The following is a 20,265-nucleotide window of genomic DNA, read 5'->3' on the forward strand; positions in this document are numbered from 1 at the left end:
CAGCAGACTTCCCAGGCTAAGGGGTCGGGGCAGCAGATTGCCCCCTCGGTCCCCCGCAGGATGGAGTCTCCCACAACAAACACCTTTCGCTTTGACTTGGGGAGAGCGGGGGCAGTAGCTGCGGTTGAGCCTGGGTTGCCTGCGGGAGCCGGCAACTGAGCAGGCTCTGCTGGGGCTGCAAGAGAGAACAATTGCATACACAAATGCAGATTAGGAAAGGACTGGCCAAACTGCAGCACCATGGGTTACAGTGGACCGTAACCTGAATCTGATAATTTAGTCAGAAACAATCCTGCTTTGAGCAGGAGATTGAACTACATAATATCATGAGGTCATTTCCAATGCTACTATTCTATCATAGTCTATTCAATATTCTATAAACAATAGTCTATTGTTTCTGATCAGGAGAAGATTTTGGCAGGCATCAATACATCAGTTTATGCCCTGTTCATATTTTTGAGATTTTTCTTCCTAAGCTAGAAATCTTTCTTTTTTGTTGAAAGTTCATGGAAAAGGGTGCCTTGAAGCCCAAGTTTACAACTTCTGAGGTACAGCAACAAAAGTAAGTTACTAGTCCAGCAGTAAATGTCAAGATGTCAAGATTTTTAGAATTCCTTCAATATTCCTTTTATACTATAAAAACAATATATTATGACTCTGGATAGCAGCACAGAAAGAACAACGATCCTTTTTTACATAAAAAATAACAACGGTTTCTCTTTATGATGATATCCCATCCCAAGCGGTAAATGGTACTATAAAGAGGGAGATGATCAAGGCCACCTTGGTGTAGGTTTAGGGTTTGATATGAGTGCTTATCTGTAAAATCAAGGCAGAGTTTAGAACTGGCCAGTGTCTTTTTAATCTTCATAGGCTACAGACTATCAAATTTGCCCCATTCTCCCTTTTCATAATGTACCAGCTTCCAAAGCCATTCACAAATAAATGCAAACAGAGTGTCAGTGCCCCTTTCCCATTACCAACTGTTATGAGAAGTTATACAAGAACTGAACAAGAGGTTACCAATATTTTCCTACATTTTTACTTCCTCTAAGATGTTGCTAGTAGATATGGAAGTGAACAGGCTGAAGAACATGAGCATTTAAAGTCGTCTGTTGTTCTAAAGCCTGGTAAACCAGGACCCTGCCAGTGCAAGCTTCCCTTTGCTGCCTAGAAGGACATGTCATGATTGGGTGATAGTTTTGCTATTATTCTTATTAATTCTGTAAGAAGTGTAGTTTTTGAAAAGGACGTGAATTGTGGTATGGACACCTATCCACTGGAAACCGAACCTTTGACCACCAAAGAAACTATTTGATATGGCCCAAATCCTGGTCTCTACTGACCTACACCGGACTCAAAATAAAAATAAAAAGAAATAGCTTCTCTACTCCTAAACCTTTCCAACCCATTCTGTTGTTTTCTTTCCATTTTAAGAAAGTTCCTAAAACAATCAATGATGACAGCTTCAGTGGAGAACATAACATGTCCAGGGGTTACACAGTCTCCACTGGCCCTGCCAGTCCATCCTGTCTTGATCCTGATCTTAACATATTTGTTTCATTTTGGGGCCTTCTCCTAAGCAGGTATGGCTATTTCACAGTGAGGTTTTGTGTGTGTGTGTGGGGGGGGGGCGGGGGGCGTGACCAAATACATATGCACGATGAACCAACTTAATTTTATCTGTATCAAAACAGAATTTTAACTTGAGGTTTTCAGAAATGAGAGGTCATTGTGTTACCTGAATGCACCTGCTGCCTCCAACTTGTGTGGGTTTTTTTTTAATAACAGACCAACAAGCAGAAGATGAGAAAAGAGATTGAGTAACTTTCTTACCTGCAATTTGATAACATGCTTTTGCAAACTCTCTGATTTAATAGTGCACAGATTCAGATAACTAAATCTTATTTTAATATGATAGCCTAAAACAGGTCTGAGCTAAAGTATAATTACATCATTTCTGCACAGGATTACTGTACTTTGGGAAGAGAAAACTGCATGGAGATATCAAAAAAAGAAGGTCTTCATAGTTGACATAGCAGCTGCTATTAGCAGCAGTTAACAACAAAACAATGGATTTAATGACTTGGTCTAATTGTGACTTAATCACTTAGTATTCTAATTTATCTATCAGACTTTCAATATACAGAATAATTCAAAGTGGTGCTAAGACTGTAGGGTGCTTCATTTAGTATTTTTGGTCTCTTACAACCAAAAAAGCAGTGACATCATTAACATAACATGCTATTGATTCTGTATGCTACAGAAAGGCCAAGAGACATGCTCTCTGGCAATTCCATCTGAACAGGTACATTCACACAGCAGAAAGCCTACTAGACAGATGAGACTGTCTGTCCCCATTGTGCTAAATGACAAATAGCAAGATGAATTCTTTGACTTTTTTCTTTCAATGGGCGGAGCTTTACAAACTACTGAGGTTAATCAAAGGCACTTCTCATCCCCTACATGGAGATAACATCTTCTGCACAGAAATTGAATTACAGTCTTTTTTCCTCCTCTCTTTTCAGGCTGTGGAAATGGCAAATATCTCCATATCAGTTCAAAAGTCTATAAACTGGGCTGTGATTACTGCTTCCCTTTGGTAGAGACAGCAAGAAATGATGGCCATGAAGTAATGCTATGTCATAGCCTGTGCCTACCATATCGGAATGAGTGCTTTGATGCTGTCTTATCCATTGCTGGTAAGTACCTGGACATTGGTGCTTTCTATAAACCAAATTTTCAAAGGGATTCCTGTTATTTGTTGTTAATATCTAATGGGTTTTGAGCTTTTAGCCTGGCTGCACAATGTCTTCCAGTCTTAGAAGTGGCCAGTCTTACTTTACAGCTTGTGTAGTACACATTTTGTGATGTTACATCACTACAAAACAGAACTTGCATCACCACACTAGTAACTTCATCAGGTAAGTGGTACTGGTATGAATCTTGTTTTGTACTGATGCAAGCACACCATGGGTGGGAGGTTACAAAATCCTATTGACAGAGCCTTATTTTACTTTTTCACAGTGGTAAGAAATTGAAATGTGGATACTAGTCAGCAGGAAAATAGAATGGAAGCTGTTCAGCAGCTAGCATAGCAGTCTCCAGAAAGAAAATGAACTTTAGAGAGGAGAATGGAGTGGAATTTCAGTCCCATTTGATTCAGCTGAAGCTACAAGAGGTCCTGCCATTTTAATAGCTATTCAAGAAATTCAGGATTGGTATTCTAAAGACTTTTCCCTGCTGGGATTTTAGGATTTTGGTAGAACACAAGAGGAAAAGAAGACTGAAGGGGAGTTAATTAACTTTTTGCTTGGTTAGAAAGTGACATGCCTACCATTTGGAGAGGTATAAAACCCATACCAGCCATTCAGATCAGGTAATTACAAGCTAAAATTCATGGTTACATAAGCAGAAATGGGCACATGTTAGCAGAACACTTTAGAAATAGGACACTGTTGGTTTTGTAAATCTAATCTAAAGATTTGAGTGAAATCCTGCAATGGCATACTTAAATTCTGCTTAAAGCATCTTGCTGTTTGATAAATTGTGACCAAAGTTAGTCATATCAGTCCTTGGGAAAGGCTACATTTTAAAATATGAATTCATTTCCTCATCCTATCTATTCATAGCAGTCACTTGCAGCCCATCAACGTGTTCATCTCCTTATTCTCTTTAAGGCCTCTCTCCTTTTCTTTACCTGCCCTTTGTGACTCACCCTTGCTACTTTAATGGAGACTTCAAATGGGGTTGAGGCTACAGAGGTTCTTAATCTTTCTTTGCCTCTCTTCAGAGGCTGAAAGGAAACCTCTGGTCTGGTGCTGCTTGCATTAAATTATGTAGCCAAGTAGCCACAAGTCAAGTGGCAATTTAAAAGCAAGATTTAGTAATGATGGAATAATAAAAGAAAATAAAAGAAAAAATAACTGTTTGCTAACCTAGCTTTACTTTTCTCATGAGCTGAATAAGCTAAGACAACTCTTTGCTTAGTTAAAACAAAACAAAATGTGAATAGCTTGCATATCTCAGAGTCAGTGGCTGTTAAGCCTGACACTTCCTCCACTCCTTTCTCAGACAGCTTTTTTCAGTCCCACAGGTCTTTGTTTTTCAAATCCCAGGTCCATGTTAAGTCATTTGATATTCAGAGAGGTTTTCAGAGTTCATTATCATATCAGATACAGCATTCTGTTGCATTCTATAAAGGTTTTCATACCATGTTCATAACTATCACTTTCCAGTGATGAATTAAGCAATGTGACTAATATCTGTCACATGCTTGTTCTCTCATGCTTTCCCCAGGGGGAGAAATGTGTGCAGTGTGGCATTCTGTTTCAATTTTTTTTAATAATGTGTTGCTATATGTCTGTGTTACAAAAAAAGAAGGTCAAAGACATATACATTGCACTTAATGTAGGGCAATAAGAGGGGAAGAGGGTTTGCCTTTGGTTTCTGTGGCAGTTTATTCCATAGTGTGGTTGACCCCTGGAGGTAATAACAGACTGTAACAGTTGAGTTGGTTCTGACTGACCAAGTCAAAACCAGAGAGCCCTATGGCCCTTTCCACATGCAGCTTAAATGGCTTTTAAAATTGTTGCAGGAAAAAGTATTATCTTGGATACATAACAAGTACTTAAAGTGGGACACTCAAATGTATAGGTCTGTAGGATTCCAGGATAAAAGGCTTTGTCGCTGGAGAATTCCAGCCTCTGCTTTTCCTCGGAGAAAGCTTTGTCTCCTGCACAGATAAACTTTACCTTTATTGTAGTGAGTTTCATTGTGCCACAGAAATGAAGTTATCCATCCTGGAGCTCTTGTTGATCTTTTATACAGATTAGACCTAGATCCCTGAGGTCCCAGAACTTGTTTCCGTGGGAAACCAGTGTAAGGAGTGGAGGATGAGCTTGATGAAGTAGCCTGTGTTGCTGGGGAAACATCCTGCAGCATTCTGTAGTAGCTGGAGTTTAGTAAGCACCGAGCCCATGTGTGTTGTATTGCTGTAGCCCATCCAAGAAGTGGTAAAGGCATGCAAGGCCTTTACTTACTTAAGGCAAGGTGACTGATCACCCATATGGGATGGGATTTCCTAGCCAGCCAGAGTCTGTGGAAAGCATATATTACATATGCTGTTATGTGAGAGTTTAGCATCAGCAAGGAATCAAAGAGCATGCTATGCTGCAGACAGAATTGACCAGTTGTGGGCATTTTCAACTAAAAGGAACTGCAGCACGGCTGCACTCTTTATCATGCTTTCCTCTGCCCACCACCATCACATGTATCTTGCACAAGTTCTGCTACAACCATCTGTTCTATATCCATGGCTTGAGCTCATCCAAGTTCTGCTCTATATTGATGGTAGTCGTGATAGAGCTGCCAACTCATGTGATTTCTATAATGAGTTTCAAGCTATTTGATGGTTGCTCCCCCTCCCCTCCCCACCAAAATCAGCAGCTCTGTGAGAATCTCAGCTGATTGTATTGTTTTTAAACAGCTTTCTAGTCCTTGTGAGTGCTGAGAAACTTGAAATCAGGGTTCAAGCTCACTAAAAAAGTTCAAAAACCAAAATATGAATGAAAATACCCTATAAATTATGTATTTACAAATCTCACCATTTTAAAGCCATCTTATAGTTTCTGAGACCTTGGGATGCAGTGAAGCAAGCATGCCTACCTTCTGTTTCTCACCTTTCTTCATGTAATCAGTTTGGTCAAACCATAAATAGGTATTGCTAAATATTTGCATTCCAGCCTCCATGGGATTATCTAGGGAGGAAGAAAAGGTCTTTTAGTGATGCAAAGGCCAGGTCTACACTGGAAAATGTGGTAGCATAGCAATATCAGTTAGGGTTAATTTTATGATATCTTTCCAATATTTCTATGCTAGCAAAAGTCCTAGTATAGATGCAGATATGCAACAAGCAGTTCTTGCCTAAAATAAGTTATATCAGAAAATTTTTGTTGGTATAAGTTGTGCGCATGTGTGAAGCATTTGGTAGCAAAATTGTAAGTGGTCTTTTTGATCCAAGAGACAAATTTGGCCTGTGAGGTAAAATCTATTCCAGGGCCTTTTGTCTATATTTAGAAAGGAACGATATACTTTTCTACTTTATTTCAATTTCTAGTTTTACTTCATATTAAATATGAGAAAGAAGCAACTTTGTTGCATTTGCACATACTTGCACAACTTTGTTGCATTTGCACATTTTTTTTAATTGTATTCATCATTGCATCACTGAAATCACTAGGGATACAGATGGAAGTACAGCTCCCTGCTGTAGGAAGTGCCATGAGTGGCAGCTATCCTTGGGACCAACAGATGTTCACTGCTGGGTCCTGGGGGTTAGGAGACAAGCTGCAGTTGAGATCCACTGCATCTGTGCAGCTTGCCTCCCCTAGAAAAGCTTCTCCCAGCCCAGGCACTCTAGAGAATGGGAAGTGGGGAAAGGAATGAAGGGAGCTCTGGAGCTCTGCCCGGCCAACACTGGAGGGAGAGGGCTCCAATCCACCTGCCCCATCCTCCAGCACTGGGTGGACAACACTCAGAATGAACTCCCTCTGCTCCCTTCCCCTCTCCCATTCCAAAGACAGCACAGGGAGCAGGGCTTGGCTGTCAGCCAACCCCTGCTCCTGACTGCACTGGCAGATGTTAATAAAGGCACTCCATTTTGGAGTGTTGGGGGAAGTGTTGGTTCTTGAAATTGAAGTTGTTGTGTGTGAGGATGAGGTGTATAAGTTTAGCAATATCTTTAGGTTTGTACTTTGAGTTGTAATCTTGTTCCTGATTCTGTTTCAATAACCAACACTTCCTCCAGACCATAGGCACAGCTATGGGCACCAAAATGACCCCATAATATGCCAACCATCATCATTCCTGGATCAAGGTGAAGGGTGTTTGTGCCTGAAAGCTCACAAAGAACATTTTTTTCCAGCTTTTTAGTTGGTCTAATAAAAGACTATCACATTTACCCAAATAACTTTTGTCAGGCATTTTAAAACACTTCCAATGCATGGCTGTAGAGCAGTTTCAGTAGCCATTCACGTGACAAACTTGCATCTTTTATGGCCCTTTGGAGTGCCCTAGGAGTTCTGCCACTGACTTTGCTGGTGATCGGACTGGCACCCATGTGTTTCTGTTGCTCTGGAATTATTCCAAATCTCAGTGTAGTGCTGGATCCAGTTAGCACATATTTTGCTCTTTCATGAGGCTTTCTTTCTCCCGCTGCTTATGGATGGAGGCTTTTTAAATTCACCCACCCATGTATGGAGTCTTGGATTACCTAAGATGAAGTGAGGGAGAGGAAAGGCTTTTTCTTTTAATTAAGATAAGTCATTTCTTCCCTCTAGACTCAGAGATGAAGCCTTCACATTTCCCCCTTCTTAACAGAAGTCAGATACTCAAAGTGAGTAAAGTCATTTATTTTTATTACCAAATTATCTCATTAATCCTTTTGTTCCACTGGAAAGAAAGAAGCTACTGGAATGAACAGTAGCAAGTGACCTTCCTTAAAGTTAATGTCAGGATCTGAAAGTTAACTTCAGAATAATCTGTGATTTTTCTGGCTGATGCAACAAATTTAAAAGTGGAGAGCTAGATCCTAAACTTGTGTAAATCTGCTTATGAAATTAATGGAGCAGAAGTAGGGTTACCATATGTCTGGGTTTTCCCAGACGTATTCTTTTTTGGTCCCCTGTCCAGGCGGGTTTTTAAAATGCAAGTAAATGTCTGGGTTTTTGCTCTGCCTCGGACTCTGCCTGGGCACTTCCAGCTTGGGCTAGGGGCAGGGGGCAAGATGATTGGCTCTCGGGGGATCACATGTTCTATGTGTGCCCAGGAGCTGCTCACAGGTAAGAGAGATGCAGTGTGTGTGTGCATATGCATGCGCACACCAGGGTGTGAGCTGCATGGGCAGCAGAGCTGGGGGGCAGGAGGCTGTGGGTTGGGAGTGAGGGGCACTGGCAGAGCTGGGGGGCAGGGGGCTGCAGGTTGGGAGTGAGGGGCACTGGCAGAGCTGGGGGGCAGGGGGCTGCAGGTTGGGAGTGAGGGGCACTGGCATGGCTGGGGGGGCAGGGAGGCCATGGGGCAGGAGCAGGGTTGTGGGAGTTGTGGCTTAGGAGTAAGGGATAGAGGCAGGACACAGGCATATCACTGCTTCCCCCACACCCTCATCATATACCCCTTTCCCCTATCCTCCCCCTTCCACCCCTGTCCCACTCCTCCTCTTGTCCTTCCCTCACCGCCTCTTCCCCTCCAAGCTCCTCTTCTTCCTCTCCCCCACACAGGTGCCCCCTTTTTTGATACTGGAAATATGGTAACCCTAAGCAGAGGCAACTCACACAAGCTGAGGATTCGGTCTAGAGTTGCTGCAAAATCCATACTGCCTTTTTAGACGGAAAAAATATAAACAGGTAGGCAGGATCTCTTGGGAACAAATTCTAAGGGAAAATAAGTTCAGGAGAGCTGCCAAAAACTAAAAGAGACCACATGAAAAACAACCACAAGCTATCCTGATGTCAAGGGATGAAAGGAGGTATAGTAACAGACAAATATGGCTGCCTCTGAAGCTCTTTAATAACCCGAAATCAAAGAGAAATTGACCAAAAAGTATGTGTGTGTGTGTGTTGGGGGGGGGGGGGGGGGGGGGGAAGAGGATAAAAGTATAGTGTAAACATGCAGGCATGAAATCAGAAAGGCTTTGTATCAGAAGATACAAAATAAGTTACAGTTAACAAGAGAGAACACAGACAAGAAAAGGTAAGAAGAGGAAAGAAACAATATAAAGGAAATAGGGATGTGAAAGATTAAACATTTAAATGGTAAGTATATTTATAGCAGTAATGCATTACCAGTTAACGTTTAGTGTGGGGGGCAGTCCTGTGAGGAAGGGAAAAGGCGCAGTGCGTCAGGAAGAGGAGGGCAGCAGAGCAGGCAGGAGGGAGGGGGGACTCGTAGCAATAGCTAGTCTGCTCCCTTCCTCCCAGAGTGCTGGTGGCTGCAATGGGCTGGGAAAGCCTCTCACTCATTGCTGCTGCCTGCAGTTTCATGTAAGCTGTGTTTTGTGATGCATCTTGCAGCCACCTCTTTCTGCCCCCTGTAAAAGGGCCCAGGGAGTGGCTCCCTGCTCTGCTGTGGGCCAGCGGCTGTGGCCCATCCCTTGCAGCAGGGTATGTGCTAGCCTGGCGCTCCACACCACCCCCGGCCAGGACTAGGTACGTGTTATCAGTTAACAGTTTAACCAATATAATTAGAGGAAGTTAAATGGATAATTTTTTAACAATATTTACACCTGTAAAAGGAAAGTATATATGGAAGGAGTGAAAAAAATAAGTGATACAGAGAAAGCTGAAGTTATTCAATGCCTGTTTAACTTCAGTCTTTAAAAGAAGTTAAATTGCAACCCAATAATTAATGCAATTAATTTTAATAAAGGGATAGGAACAGACAACAAAGGGATAGGAGCCAGAATGTGAAAGAACAGGTTAAGGAATATTTAGGTAAGTTAGATACCTTAATATCAAGGGCCTGATGAAACTCTAGAGCACTCAAGAAAATAGTGGAGCAATCTCTGAACCATTAGTGAGTATCTTCAAGAATTCATGGAGGATGGGGGAGGTCCCAGAGGACTGACAAGAGCAAACAAGACCTCATTTTTTTTAAAAGGGGAGGAAGAATCACCTGGAGAAACAGAACAGTCAGCCTAAGTTTTTGATATGTGGGAAGATGCTCGAACAAATTATTAAAATCATTTAATTTATGAGCACTTGAAAATAAGATGTTAAGAAACAGCTGTCATTTGTGAAAAATAAATCATGATAGGACAACCTAATTCCCTTCTTTGACAGGGTAACTGGCTCAGGGGATAAAGGGGAAGCAGTTGATGCTGTTTTTATCTTTAGTAGGGATTTTGATGCATCTGTTATAACATGTTTATAAACAAAGGAATTGTAGACTAGATTAAATAGCTGTAAGATAATTGCATCACTGGTTGAAAAAAATGCACTGAAAGAGCAGTTACCAGTGGTTCACTGTACAACAGGGAGGACTTTGAGTCAAATCTTGCATGATTAATCAAGTCTGCTTTGATGTGCTGTACAAGCACCCTGTGCTGTTTAGCTAATGCACAGTAAAATAGGCTAAGGCACGTTTATCTAGTACTACACAATGGAGGTACTAGATTTAATGTGCATTACCTAAAGCATCATCTCCTAGGAATTAGTTTTACCCTCAAAATCCTAATCTTTTGAGGTGCTGTATCTTGTGCTTACTCCTGCAGCATAAACTGGTGTCAGGCCATAATTGGCCTTATGTTTTTCCAGGTTTCCTCTAGACTGACAGCGGCCTCTTGAGCTCTTCTCAATGTAATAATTCATTTTAGACTGTAATTGGCTATCAGTGGTCTTATTACTGTTGTCATGTTGACAATATATCTGTGCTTTAAATCCTAGCTGCTTGTACTTAATCTGTTACCTGGTTACTAGGGCGTGGCCATCTGTTCCATGTCATTAAACTAGGTGACAGCTTGTCACTGAGCAACTTGTAAACATGGCTGTTGTCCTCCAGTCTTTCTCTTGGCAGAACAACACAGCAGTGGTATCAAAATAAGGGGAGAGTTCCCAGGCTTAAACAGCTTTCACAAGATTTCTTTGCAAGTTGATACTAGTGTTGTAGCATTGCAGTTGTGATGGCCCAGGGAATATGCAAGAAGCAAGATTTGTTTGGTAATATCTTTTATTGGACCAAGTGTACAGTTGGGAGAGATGTTAGACAAGCTTTTGGGCACAGGAGGCCTCTTGTGTCCAACAGTTTGTCCAACATCTCTCCCAACTGTATACTTGGTCCAATAAAAGATATTACCAAACAAATCATGCTTCTTGCAAACGGATTCCATCAGCCTGTAGTCTCTAAAGCAGCCGGAGCACAGAATTTTCATGCAACTGCTCAGTAAAATTATTGACCTGTTGCATAAGACACCAGTGGGCCTGATACTGTAAACTTTATTCTAACTAAGTTGCTCCTGACAATAGAAGCTTTGCCTGAGAGAGGACTGCATACTCTGAGGGGCTTACATTAGCGTTCTTGCTTTTCTGATCTGTTCCCTTCCCCTGCCTTCCTTTTTTTAACACTAGTTTCCTAGACTAATACACAGTTCTCTCACTCCCCACAATCAGTCTTACGGTTTTATGATGATTCTAGTTTCTTAAAATTACACTTAACTTCAAATATATAAGTAATTCCAATGGAAGAAGGTAGAATTTTCACAGTCTGAGAAATTCATAATAAACGTGGGAGGCAGGGGGTTAGGAATAACAGTTCTTGGAAACATCATTTGAACTTTATTAAGTAATTCTTCAAGAAGTAAGGATCTGTTGGGTAATATCCTTCATTGGACCAATTGTATAGTTGGGAAATGTTAGACGGGCTTTCAGGCATAAGTAATTCTTTGGCATTTTGGTATTTTATTATTTTTCTTTGTATTTTTTTATACCATCCTAATTAGGAGAATAAAATCACATTTTGCTGGAATCATACATTCTCTATATATATCTACAATATACATACATATATATATACACACAACATGCATCAGTCATGCATTCTATATATGTTCCAATTGTTCTTATTGAAACCATGAATGATAAAGTAACATCTAAAGTGTATATACAGTAGATAAAAAAGAGTCTCTGAGATAAAGCTTCTAGGATCCTTACATACTTTACGAAGGGATTTAACTTCAGTATAAAGATTTGACAGAGAAACTTAATTTCTGATTATACAATTTTCCTTGAAGTTTAACAGGATTTAAATTGAAACGCTGACCTAAAATATTAATTTTGAAAATTACTTCTAAAATATTCAAAGTTGTTGATGCTTTCAGTCTTATTCTTTGAAGACAGTTAAATGACATTAAAATGTATTTTATATAGTCTCCCTGTTCTAAATAATCCCTTTTAGTAGGATTAGTCACAGTATTAAATTAACAGAAGAAGCAATTAATTATATACTTACGAAATGAACTAGAGGAGAATCTTTGAAATGGTACCCTCTCCACCCTCTGCATTTTATATCAGAATTCCATTATGTATATTTTAGTATGTGGAAAATCTTTTGTTTTCAACTTAAACAAAGAATTGAAAATGAACAGTATACAGTGCAAAATTAATTTGGAATGATTTTTAGATCTGCTGGGGGCTTATCTGGCTGAAATGAAAAAGAATGTTTAATGAATAATGAATATTAATCTGCAAACAGTTGTGCAGAGGTTTGAACTAGCCCCTGTGTAGAATCCAGTTAGAGCCTATTAAGTTTGTATTTGAGAAAATGGTTCAGGACATTTTGTTAGACTGATATTACAGGCAGAAAGTGATATTGATGAAAGACTTGACGAAAGACAGCAGATGGGGAGCCAAGAACTCAGTCTCACTTCTCTCGAAAGGAATTTTTCTATAAATCCCTCTGGCAAAAAAAAAAAGCACGTATTTGATTCTTTGTCCTGATTTCCTTTTCTGTAAAATAGTACAAGAATGAAATTTCTATTTTCAGGTCTCTGCTGTTTGACCATGGATATGTTGCAATATACCTGACTTCAGCAGAACTCTGTGGGTATTATGCCCCACTGTAGGGCAACTGTTTGCAGGGCTGGGGCCTAAGCAGAGACAGAATATCCTATATGTAAATGACACATGTAAAGAGTTGGAAACCTTTAGCTCACTTCAGTCAAATAGGTTTGTATTTAGATTAAACTTTCATTTTGAGTTGTTTTGGTGAATCCTAATATTTGATATCATCCTAACAGCCCCCCATCATGTACTTCAAGCTGGTGGTGTGACTTTATGCTAAATAAGTCTTTTTATAATGTGTAGAATCATTCCATTTATATTCTTTTTATTCTGTCACAATAGTATCTAAGCTATACAACAGTAAGAGCCCGTACTCAAAAAGACAAGGAATAAGATTTTTTAAAGGGACTAGTTATTCTTAGAGACAAATTCCTGTGGATTATATCTATCACTGGACAAGCTGCTTGGGTGGAATAGACTTGGGTATCTATACCAAGGAAGGCTGGTTTTTCAATACCTGCTGGAAATCAAGCCCCATTAAAGTGTCTTAAGTTGGGGATCCAAAACAATTCATTTAAAACTCTTCCTGTTGTTTTTGTTCTATCTCCTTCCCTTTCTCTCTACTATTTTCCTTCCGTCTTTTCCAATTGTGAGTTTGTTCTTAGAAAGGGCTGTTAAAGCACCTTTTTAAACCTGAACTTTGTAACAACCTTATGCCTGATGCAGCCATTGCTTTATCACACAGGATAATACCCTCCCTCTCTGCTAAGTACTCCCAGTGCGCTTGCATTGTAATAAATCCATTGCCCTACAGAAACACTGAGGCAGATACTCAGTTGATGACAATCAGTATAGCTCCATTGACTCTAATTGAGCAGTTCCAGCTAAGAATCAAACCTTTAATGCTTGTCACTATAATGTAATGTCATATGTCATTACATGGCTTACTCATGACTTCATAGTCAGAGCAGGACACCAAAAAACAATCAAATAAACTTCCTTTAAATGATAACAGGTGTACAGTTCTGATACTTTCGTATAGAAGGGAGTAATATACACATTGGACCATTTGTTACTAAACTTGAAATTGCCCAGTCATAGCTGCTTTGCAGCAGTTCCTAAGATTGATGATAGCCACAAAGTTAAATGAGTCTAGAAAGTCAGAATACCTTACGAGGTTGAGGCTACAGGGATAATTTCAGATATAATGATCTCTATTTAAGTTCAAGTGTGATCCTGGAAACAAGACATTTGCTTTAGGATTAACCAGCAGCTTAAAGGATGGCATTTTTTCCCTTTTTCCTGAAATGTAAAACACTATCAGGTCTAGCCACCTTCTGAAGAACTTTGAGCATTAGTGGGCATGTCTACATGCAATTAATGTAGCTGCATAAACTAATTAGTCAACTTCACAGTAAAGGTCTGATGTAGATACACTCACTGCAAGGTGATGGACCATAGAAAAGGAACAGTGGAAGCAACAGAATGAGAAACTGAGTCAGGATTTATCAAAACACAACTGACACTTTCTTCATTAGGAATCAGGCCAGTTTTCTGTCAGACTGGCTTCATTTTAAGCCATGAGCCAGCATGAACCTAATGAGACGAAAAGAAGTCATGAAGGCACGGGAGAAAATGAAAAAAATGCCATATAGTCAGAGTCCTGCCTCAGTGGTAGCCAGTACCAGGCTACCTTCAAAGAAAGGTACAGGATTAGGTTATAGGGCAGTGACTTTAGAAAAACTTTGTCCTAACCCCCACTGGTTAACATCCCTCACACAGGAGAGTCTGGTACACTATTCTGGGTGTTGCTTTGTACAGCCCATTATTGAAAAGCCCAAGCAAAGGTGAGAAAAAGCAGCTTTTTGTCTAAAATAGAGGGCTTTCCATTGGTGATAGGGAACAAGGCTTCACTGAGCAGCTGGGGAGAAGGGGAGAAAGAGGGAGGAGGGCTTGTTGCCAGAAGGGATCTCGAGGGAGAGAGACAGACTGGGAGAGCTGACTCACCTCCATCCCTCACCACAGCCCTCAAATAATTGCTATGTTCATGTGTGTTTGAATAGCTGATTATCAAAAGTGGTTGAGAACTTGGATTCCTGCCTCCAGAAATAGCAGCTTTAGAATGACAGCATCTTTAAGCACCATGCCAGGATAGTGGTTCTGTTCTATCTCTGAAAGAAATGGTGCCACCTACAAAATTATTAGCTCCATTTTTCTGCAGGATTTAGGTATTTGCCTTGGCAGATTCTTGTCCCAGAGCAGATTAGATGCATCCTGATTTGGCTGTGAGATCCAACATAATAGCAAAAGCTGCAGGCAATTTAGGGCCTACAGTCTGTATTTTGATTTACTACAGGGCAAGCAAAATTTAATCAGCAACTTCTGCTCCCCGGTAATATTGATGATGGCTGCACAAAGAAGGAAATAGGGTTTGATCTGCCAATGCTTACTCACACTGAAGTCAATGGTTCTGTGATGGAGCCTGCAGAACAAAACCTTTTATATGTGGCAATATTTTCTCTCCCTTCATCACCTGTACGTGCCTTCTAATCCGGACAAACTTTATAGGGAATTTCAGTCTTAAGGATTTTTTAAAGACTTCCTCCCCTTCCTCCCTTCCCCCACTTACTTTTATTTAAAGTATCTGCTTTAAACCTGAACTGTACAACATAACCTTATGGGCTATTTAGCTAGGGTTACCATATTTCGAGTTCCAAAAAAGAGGACACCAGTCATCTGGGGTGAGGGAGGGGATATATGACTGTGGGGAGGCAGTGATATGCTGGTACCCTGCCCCTGCCCATTCTGTTGCCCCTCATTCCCAAGTCACATTCCCTACCCACAGCCCTACTGCTGCCCCTCACTCCTGACCCACAGATCTCAGCCCTACCAGTGCCCTTCACTCCCAACATGCACTATCTTGTCCCCCTGGGCCATGCTGGTGCCCCTCATTCCAAAGCCACAGCCCACCCCCCTCCCCAAATCCCTGCTGGTGCTCCTCCCAACCTGCAACCCAGTGGTGCTGCCAGTGCCTAGCCCTCCCGGTGCACAACACCCTGACCCCCCCAGTGCCTCTCATTCCCTAACCACAGCCCCCTCAACCCTGTTGGTGCCCCTCACTCCCGAGCTGCAGCACCCTGCTTCCCCTAGCCTGCTTCTGCAAGCACAGGTACTAGCCCCAGTGCCACCAGCCCAGCCACACAGCCCCTCACTGCTCCTGAAGGGCCACTTGTCCTCTTCCTATGCCAGAGGAGTAGGCGACTCCCCTGCCCTGCTGCAGCCCTGGACTCGTCCCCATATCACACACACACACTCTCTCTCTCTATCTCTCTCTCTCTCACTCACTCATTCACTCTCCACCCTCAACAGTCATCAAGCCCTGGCCCCCCACCCCGCCAATCCCCGCAGACTTACCTGTATCCAGCTGCCTGGCTGCTTCCACCCCATGCCTGGCTACATGCCAACCATGTGTGTGTGTGCCCTGCCTCCAATTGCCCTGTCCCAAGCAGCTCCTTGCTAGGGCAAGCTGGGAAAAGCCAATAAAAAACTTTGAGCAAAATCCTGGACATTTGATCGTATTTTAATGCCCCCCCACCCCCCATGGAGATCAAAGGATCTAAAAAAAAGGATATGTCTGGGGAAAACCCAGATGTATGGTGACCCCAATTTAGCCTATTGCTGAAGGGTGCCAGTGGTGTTATTTACAGCAGTCCTGAAGTCTAAGGGAGTAAGGAATTAGGCTCAATGTTATTAATTTGATGCTAATGGAGAGTGAATTCATGCCCTAAATTAATACTTTGTACATCAGTGCCAACCAAGTTAAAAAGGAAAGCAGTTTTGTTTTTGAAACGGTACCTTATTGTAAATTAGCTGATACTCGGCTGTAACTTCTCCATATAACAATACTATGTTCAGAGAAAGGGTGAAATAAATTTCCATCAACAGCATTAGATGGCTATAAGTGTAATTGTAATCTTTGCCGGATTAGCTTTGGTTAAAAATAAAAATGCACAATAAGTCTCACGAGGCTGTATGATTTAAATGCAGACTGATGTTACCCCAGGAAAACATTTTCTCTTCATTTCCTTAGGTTATCTCCTTTTAAATGTAATGCATCACCTGGAGTGTTTAGAACTGCTTCAAAAAAAAATACTGAACCAGCACTGAATTTTTCTAAGCATGCTGAAGTTAATAAACTCTAATTCTCTTAAAGCTACTGAAAGCTTTTTGTAATTAAAATGGACATAATCCTTCAACATTGGACTCTGCTATTGCTATAAGACTTGAATGCATTTGCAATTGATTTCTGTTTTTTCTCAAAACCAGAGAAACATACAGGGCATGGACAACGTTGCTATGGTGCTGTGCTTTAGTACATCCTTTTGGAAGTACTAAGGCATGGCACAGTAACTGCCTGTACTGAGCCATGTGTGTGGCACATGGTTAGATTTTGTGGCTACTTCACTGTAGTAGTGCACTAAAACAGGGAGTATGCCGCTACAGCGAAGGAGCTGCTGATCACATGTAGACTTATGCGATCACTATATTGCTGTAGCACGTGATATGGTAACTTAGCACATTGCTGCACTGACACAGGGCAACATGTAGATGCACCCACACAGTAGCTGAATAACTAGATGTTGAAAGAATCTGTTTCTTGAATGATTGCCTTTTGATCCTTACATTTACTGCCTCTGAAGCAGTGTTTTCCTCTGCTTGCGTAATTCCATGCTGCTATTCTTTTAGTTACAGAAGTGCCTGCAACAGACGTTACGTTACATTATGTTAATGCTACTTGCATTTTGCCTATTTATATATCTGGAAGAGGAGGAACTTTATTTTCAATGAGAGCTATTATTGCTACCTGGAGACCACCAACTCTGCAGTAGCTTGAGCAAAAGCTTCTTTATCACTGCAATTTGAATGAAATTGCATAAGAATAGCTGCAGTAATGGGTGTGAACATTTCCACAAAAGAAAAATACAAGGAAAGAGTTGGATAAAAATAATTAGCAACAATCATTTAGCTCTGGAGACTGAAGTGGTTTTGCTTCTGAAGACCTTGCGTAGTCATGGACAAATGTTTTGCAGTCATTTTGACTTCTCTCTTCTCTTCTTATATCCAAACTGATCAAATACTATTACTCCTTCTGCAAAATCTTTAATGTGTGTCCTTTATTTTCTAACTCTAGTGCTAAAATTGATGATCACTCCATAGTCATATCTCACCTGAATTGCAACTAGGTTGTACATCAAAGTTACCAGCAGTCCACCAAATTCTGAATTCCCTGCTGTGTATCAGAATCTGATCTCATTCATTATCCAATATGGAATAACTCCATAATTATAATTATATAATTAAGATCTCAAACCTTTACCAAATGCTGAGACTTGCTTGCCCTTCTCTACGCAAAATTCTTAATGTTATCAGAGCCAAATCCTGAACTCAACTCTGACTTAAGCAAGATTTTGTATGCTTCTTTAGAAGCCTTGCTTGAGTTAGATTGCAGAATTTGGATGCCAGAGTAAGAGTTGTTTACTTCAATCTTCTATACCTAGTCATACATAACATATATTTCTGTAATGGGGAGCCTGTAGATGTGGGGACATAGTAATAGTCCTTACTAAATTTAATCTCTCAGACCTCTTTTTTTGTTGTTGTTAATAGCTAATTAAAACTTGGGTGAAAGATTTTTGTAATGGGGAAAGGTACTTTTCTTCTCTCATAACATAAATATGGATGAAGGAATTTTCTTCCTATTCTTTAGTAAATAAGAATACTTCTCTAAAGTTATTAAAGTTTTTATTTAAATATCTATGAGTTAACACAACTAAATAACTGGTAGTTGCCTATGGAGACTTTAACAACCATGTCAGTGTTTTAAATTTTCCCAAGACCAATGGTGACTCAATTTCCACACCAAATCCTGGCACTGAAGGCTTCACCTAGTTAATCCAGCTGTAAATGGATACCCAGTCATTTAAGCAGGGGAGTCAAAGATAGCCAGATACAATACTAGCCACCTCACTACCTTGTGTAGCTATAGAAACTAAACCATGTAAGCCCAATTGGCTGGTAGACACTGATGGACCTTTGCTGTTTTTTTAAAAAATTCCTGTTCAAATGCTTAAGGCAGTTGCTATTTAACAGGTGTCCATATCAAAGTCTTTAGCAGGATGGTATGAGTAAAATTTCTCATCCTTAGAAGAACTCCCTTTAGGCCAGAGTAGAACCATGCTTGCAGGGAGAAAAGGAAAAGGAAAAGGAAAAGATTGCCAGAGCCATACCTTCATTATGACTAAATGGGACTTCAGCATTGATTATTGCCAATCGCAAACCTGCTATTAGCACAGGCATTCACATTTTAATTCTATTGATTGTGCTTATAAAATAAATTAATTAATCTGTTCTGTATTCTTCACACCTTGGGGAAAGTAGTGCAGCAATGTATAAGACAATAGGAGATAAATTAACTTTTCCTAGGATTCGAGCCAGTTATTGCCAATGTGTCTGAACCAGTATTCTCCCTTGTGCTCTATATTCCATACTGCCCCGAGGGATATTTATTCTCCTTATTTGTTCCAGTGATCCACCATTTTTCAACAAAGGAGAGGTGCATGCGAGCAATAAAGGAAATGGCTCATATCTTGAGAATAGGAGGCCAAATAATGATATACGTGTGGGCAATGGAGCAGAACCAGCGAAAATTTGAAAAGCAAGATATCTTTGTTCCTTGGAATCCATCACCACCTTCCTGCGCATCGGGTAACCCTTGTTCACGTGGAATATGGAAACTAATTAATCAGAAGGACAAAAAGCTGGCCTTGAACCAACACTCCCACAAGTCAGATGGGCCTTTGGAAGCACACAGGAAAGCAAGGAGTTCATCCTATAAGGGGGAGAAGGAAATTATGTGCACATTGTTTGAAAAATCCCTGAGATGGTCTCTAGTCTCAAAATCACTTGGTTCAGCATTAGACTTGAGTAATCTGTGACACCAAGGAGAGATTTGCACATACTGCGCTTACAATTTTCAGCTGAATGAGCCAGATTGAAAAAAGGATTTTGAACAAACAAGGCAAAGTAGCTTTATGAAGCATATTTCTAACTTGCTTCCAAGCTGCAGACAGATTTCTGAAGATAATGCTTTTGAAGTGGCGGTGAAACCAGGGCCACTTATGTCATATCACTCTGTGGCCTTCAAAAGTTGTTCAGAATTAAGCCAGGACACTAAGCAGCCTCCAGTAGCTGCAGATATAATTCATGATTGCAGCAGAGTGTGTTTACCTGACCTGGTTTCCCACAACAAAGACCGAGCGGTCAGACAGCAACTTAAAATAGATCACCACCCAAAACAAGTAGCTTTTTGCAGACCTCAAAACAAAAGCAAAATAAGCAGTTCTTTGGAGGGAACAGGTAGAGAGGATACAATAAGCACACACAACAAACAGCAGCAAATAAGCTCTAATGGGGCCTGTCTTAGGTACTACCATGTTTTTAAAAAAGGGGAGTTGGCTGAACTGATAGAACATCAGGTTCCTGAGTTACGTATTATTCATTCATACTTTTGTTAGAAATATTATTAAAAATGCATTATCAATAGCAGATTTAGGAAAAAAAAAAAAAAACACAGCTGCTACCCCTCCTTGTCTCCTTAATGGGAGAGGGAAGGGGGGGGGTTGGAAATTGAAGGGAAAAACCAGTACTAAGGTAT

General features: G+C 40.7%; 1 protein-coding gene and 1 long non-coding RNA gene across 2 annotated transcripts in view; both read left to right on the forward strand.

Annotated features, from left to right (window-relative positions):
• Nucleotides 1–747, forward strand: part of LOC109306593 — a 50,352-nt gene extending 49,605 nt beyond the window's left edge. The window contains exon 3 of the long non-coding RNA XR_002100048.1: nt 504–747. This is a non-coding gene — a long non-coding RNA (uncharacterized LOC109306593). The remainder of the gene's footprint in view (nt 1–503) is intronic.
• A 1,748-nt stretch (nt 748–2,495) lies between these two features.
• On the forward strand, nt 2,496–19,603 carry LOC109306594 (tRNA (carboxymethyluridine(34)-5-O)-methyltransferase-like). Its single transcript, XM_019530079.1, has 2 exons — nt 2,496–2,702; nt 19,137–19,603. The coding sequence occupies exons 1-2, from the start codon at nt 2,636–2,638 to the stop codon at nt 19,544–19,546; spliced, it is 477 nt and encodes a 158-aa protein (XP_019385624.1). The 5' UTR covers nt 2,496–2,635; the 3' UTR covers nt 19,547–19,603.
• Nucleotides 19,604–20,265: the final 662 nt, after the last annotated feature.

This window comes from Crocodylus porosus, unplaced genomic scaffold, assembly GCF_001723895.1.
Source record: "Crocodylus porosus isolate Cpor-Errol unplaced genomic scaffold, CroPor_comp1, whole genome shotgun sequence".
NCBI lineage: Eukaryota > Metazoa > Chordata > Crocodylia > Crocodylidae > Crocodylus > Crocodylus porosus.

What these genes read in the sequence shown, in the direction of transcription:
- LOC109306594 (XM_019530079.1), top strand. Translation starts at nt 2,636, where the DNA reads ATGCTATGTCATAGCCTGTGCCTACCATATCGGAATGAGTGCTTTGAT. An exon ending in TGCTGTCTTATCCATTGCTG is followed by an intron (nt 2,703 to 19,136) that starts GTAAGTACCTGG and finishes TATTTGTTCCAG; the next exon opens with TGATCCACCATTTTTCAACA.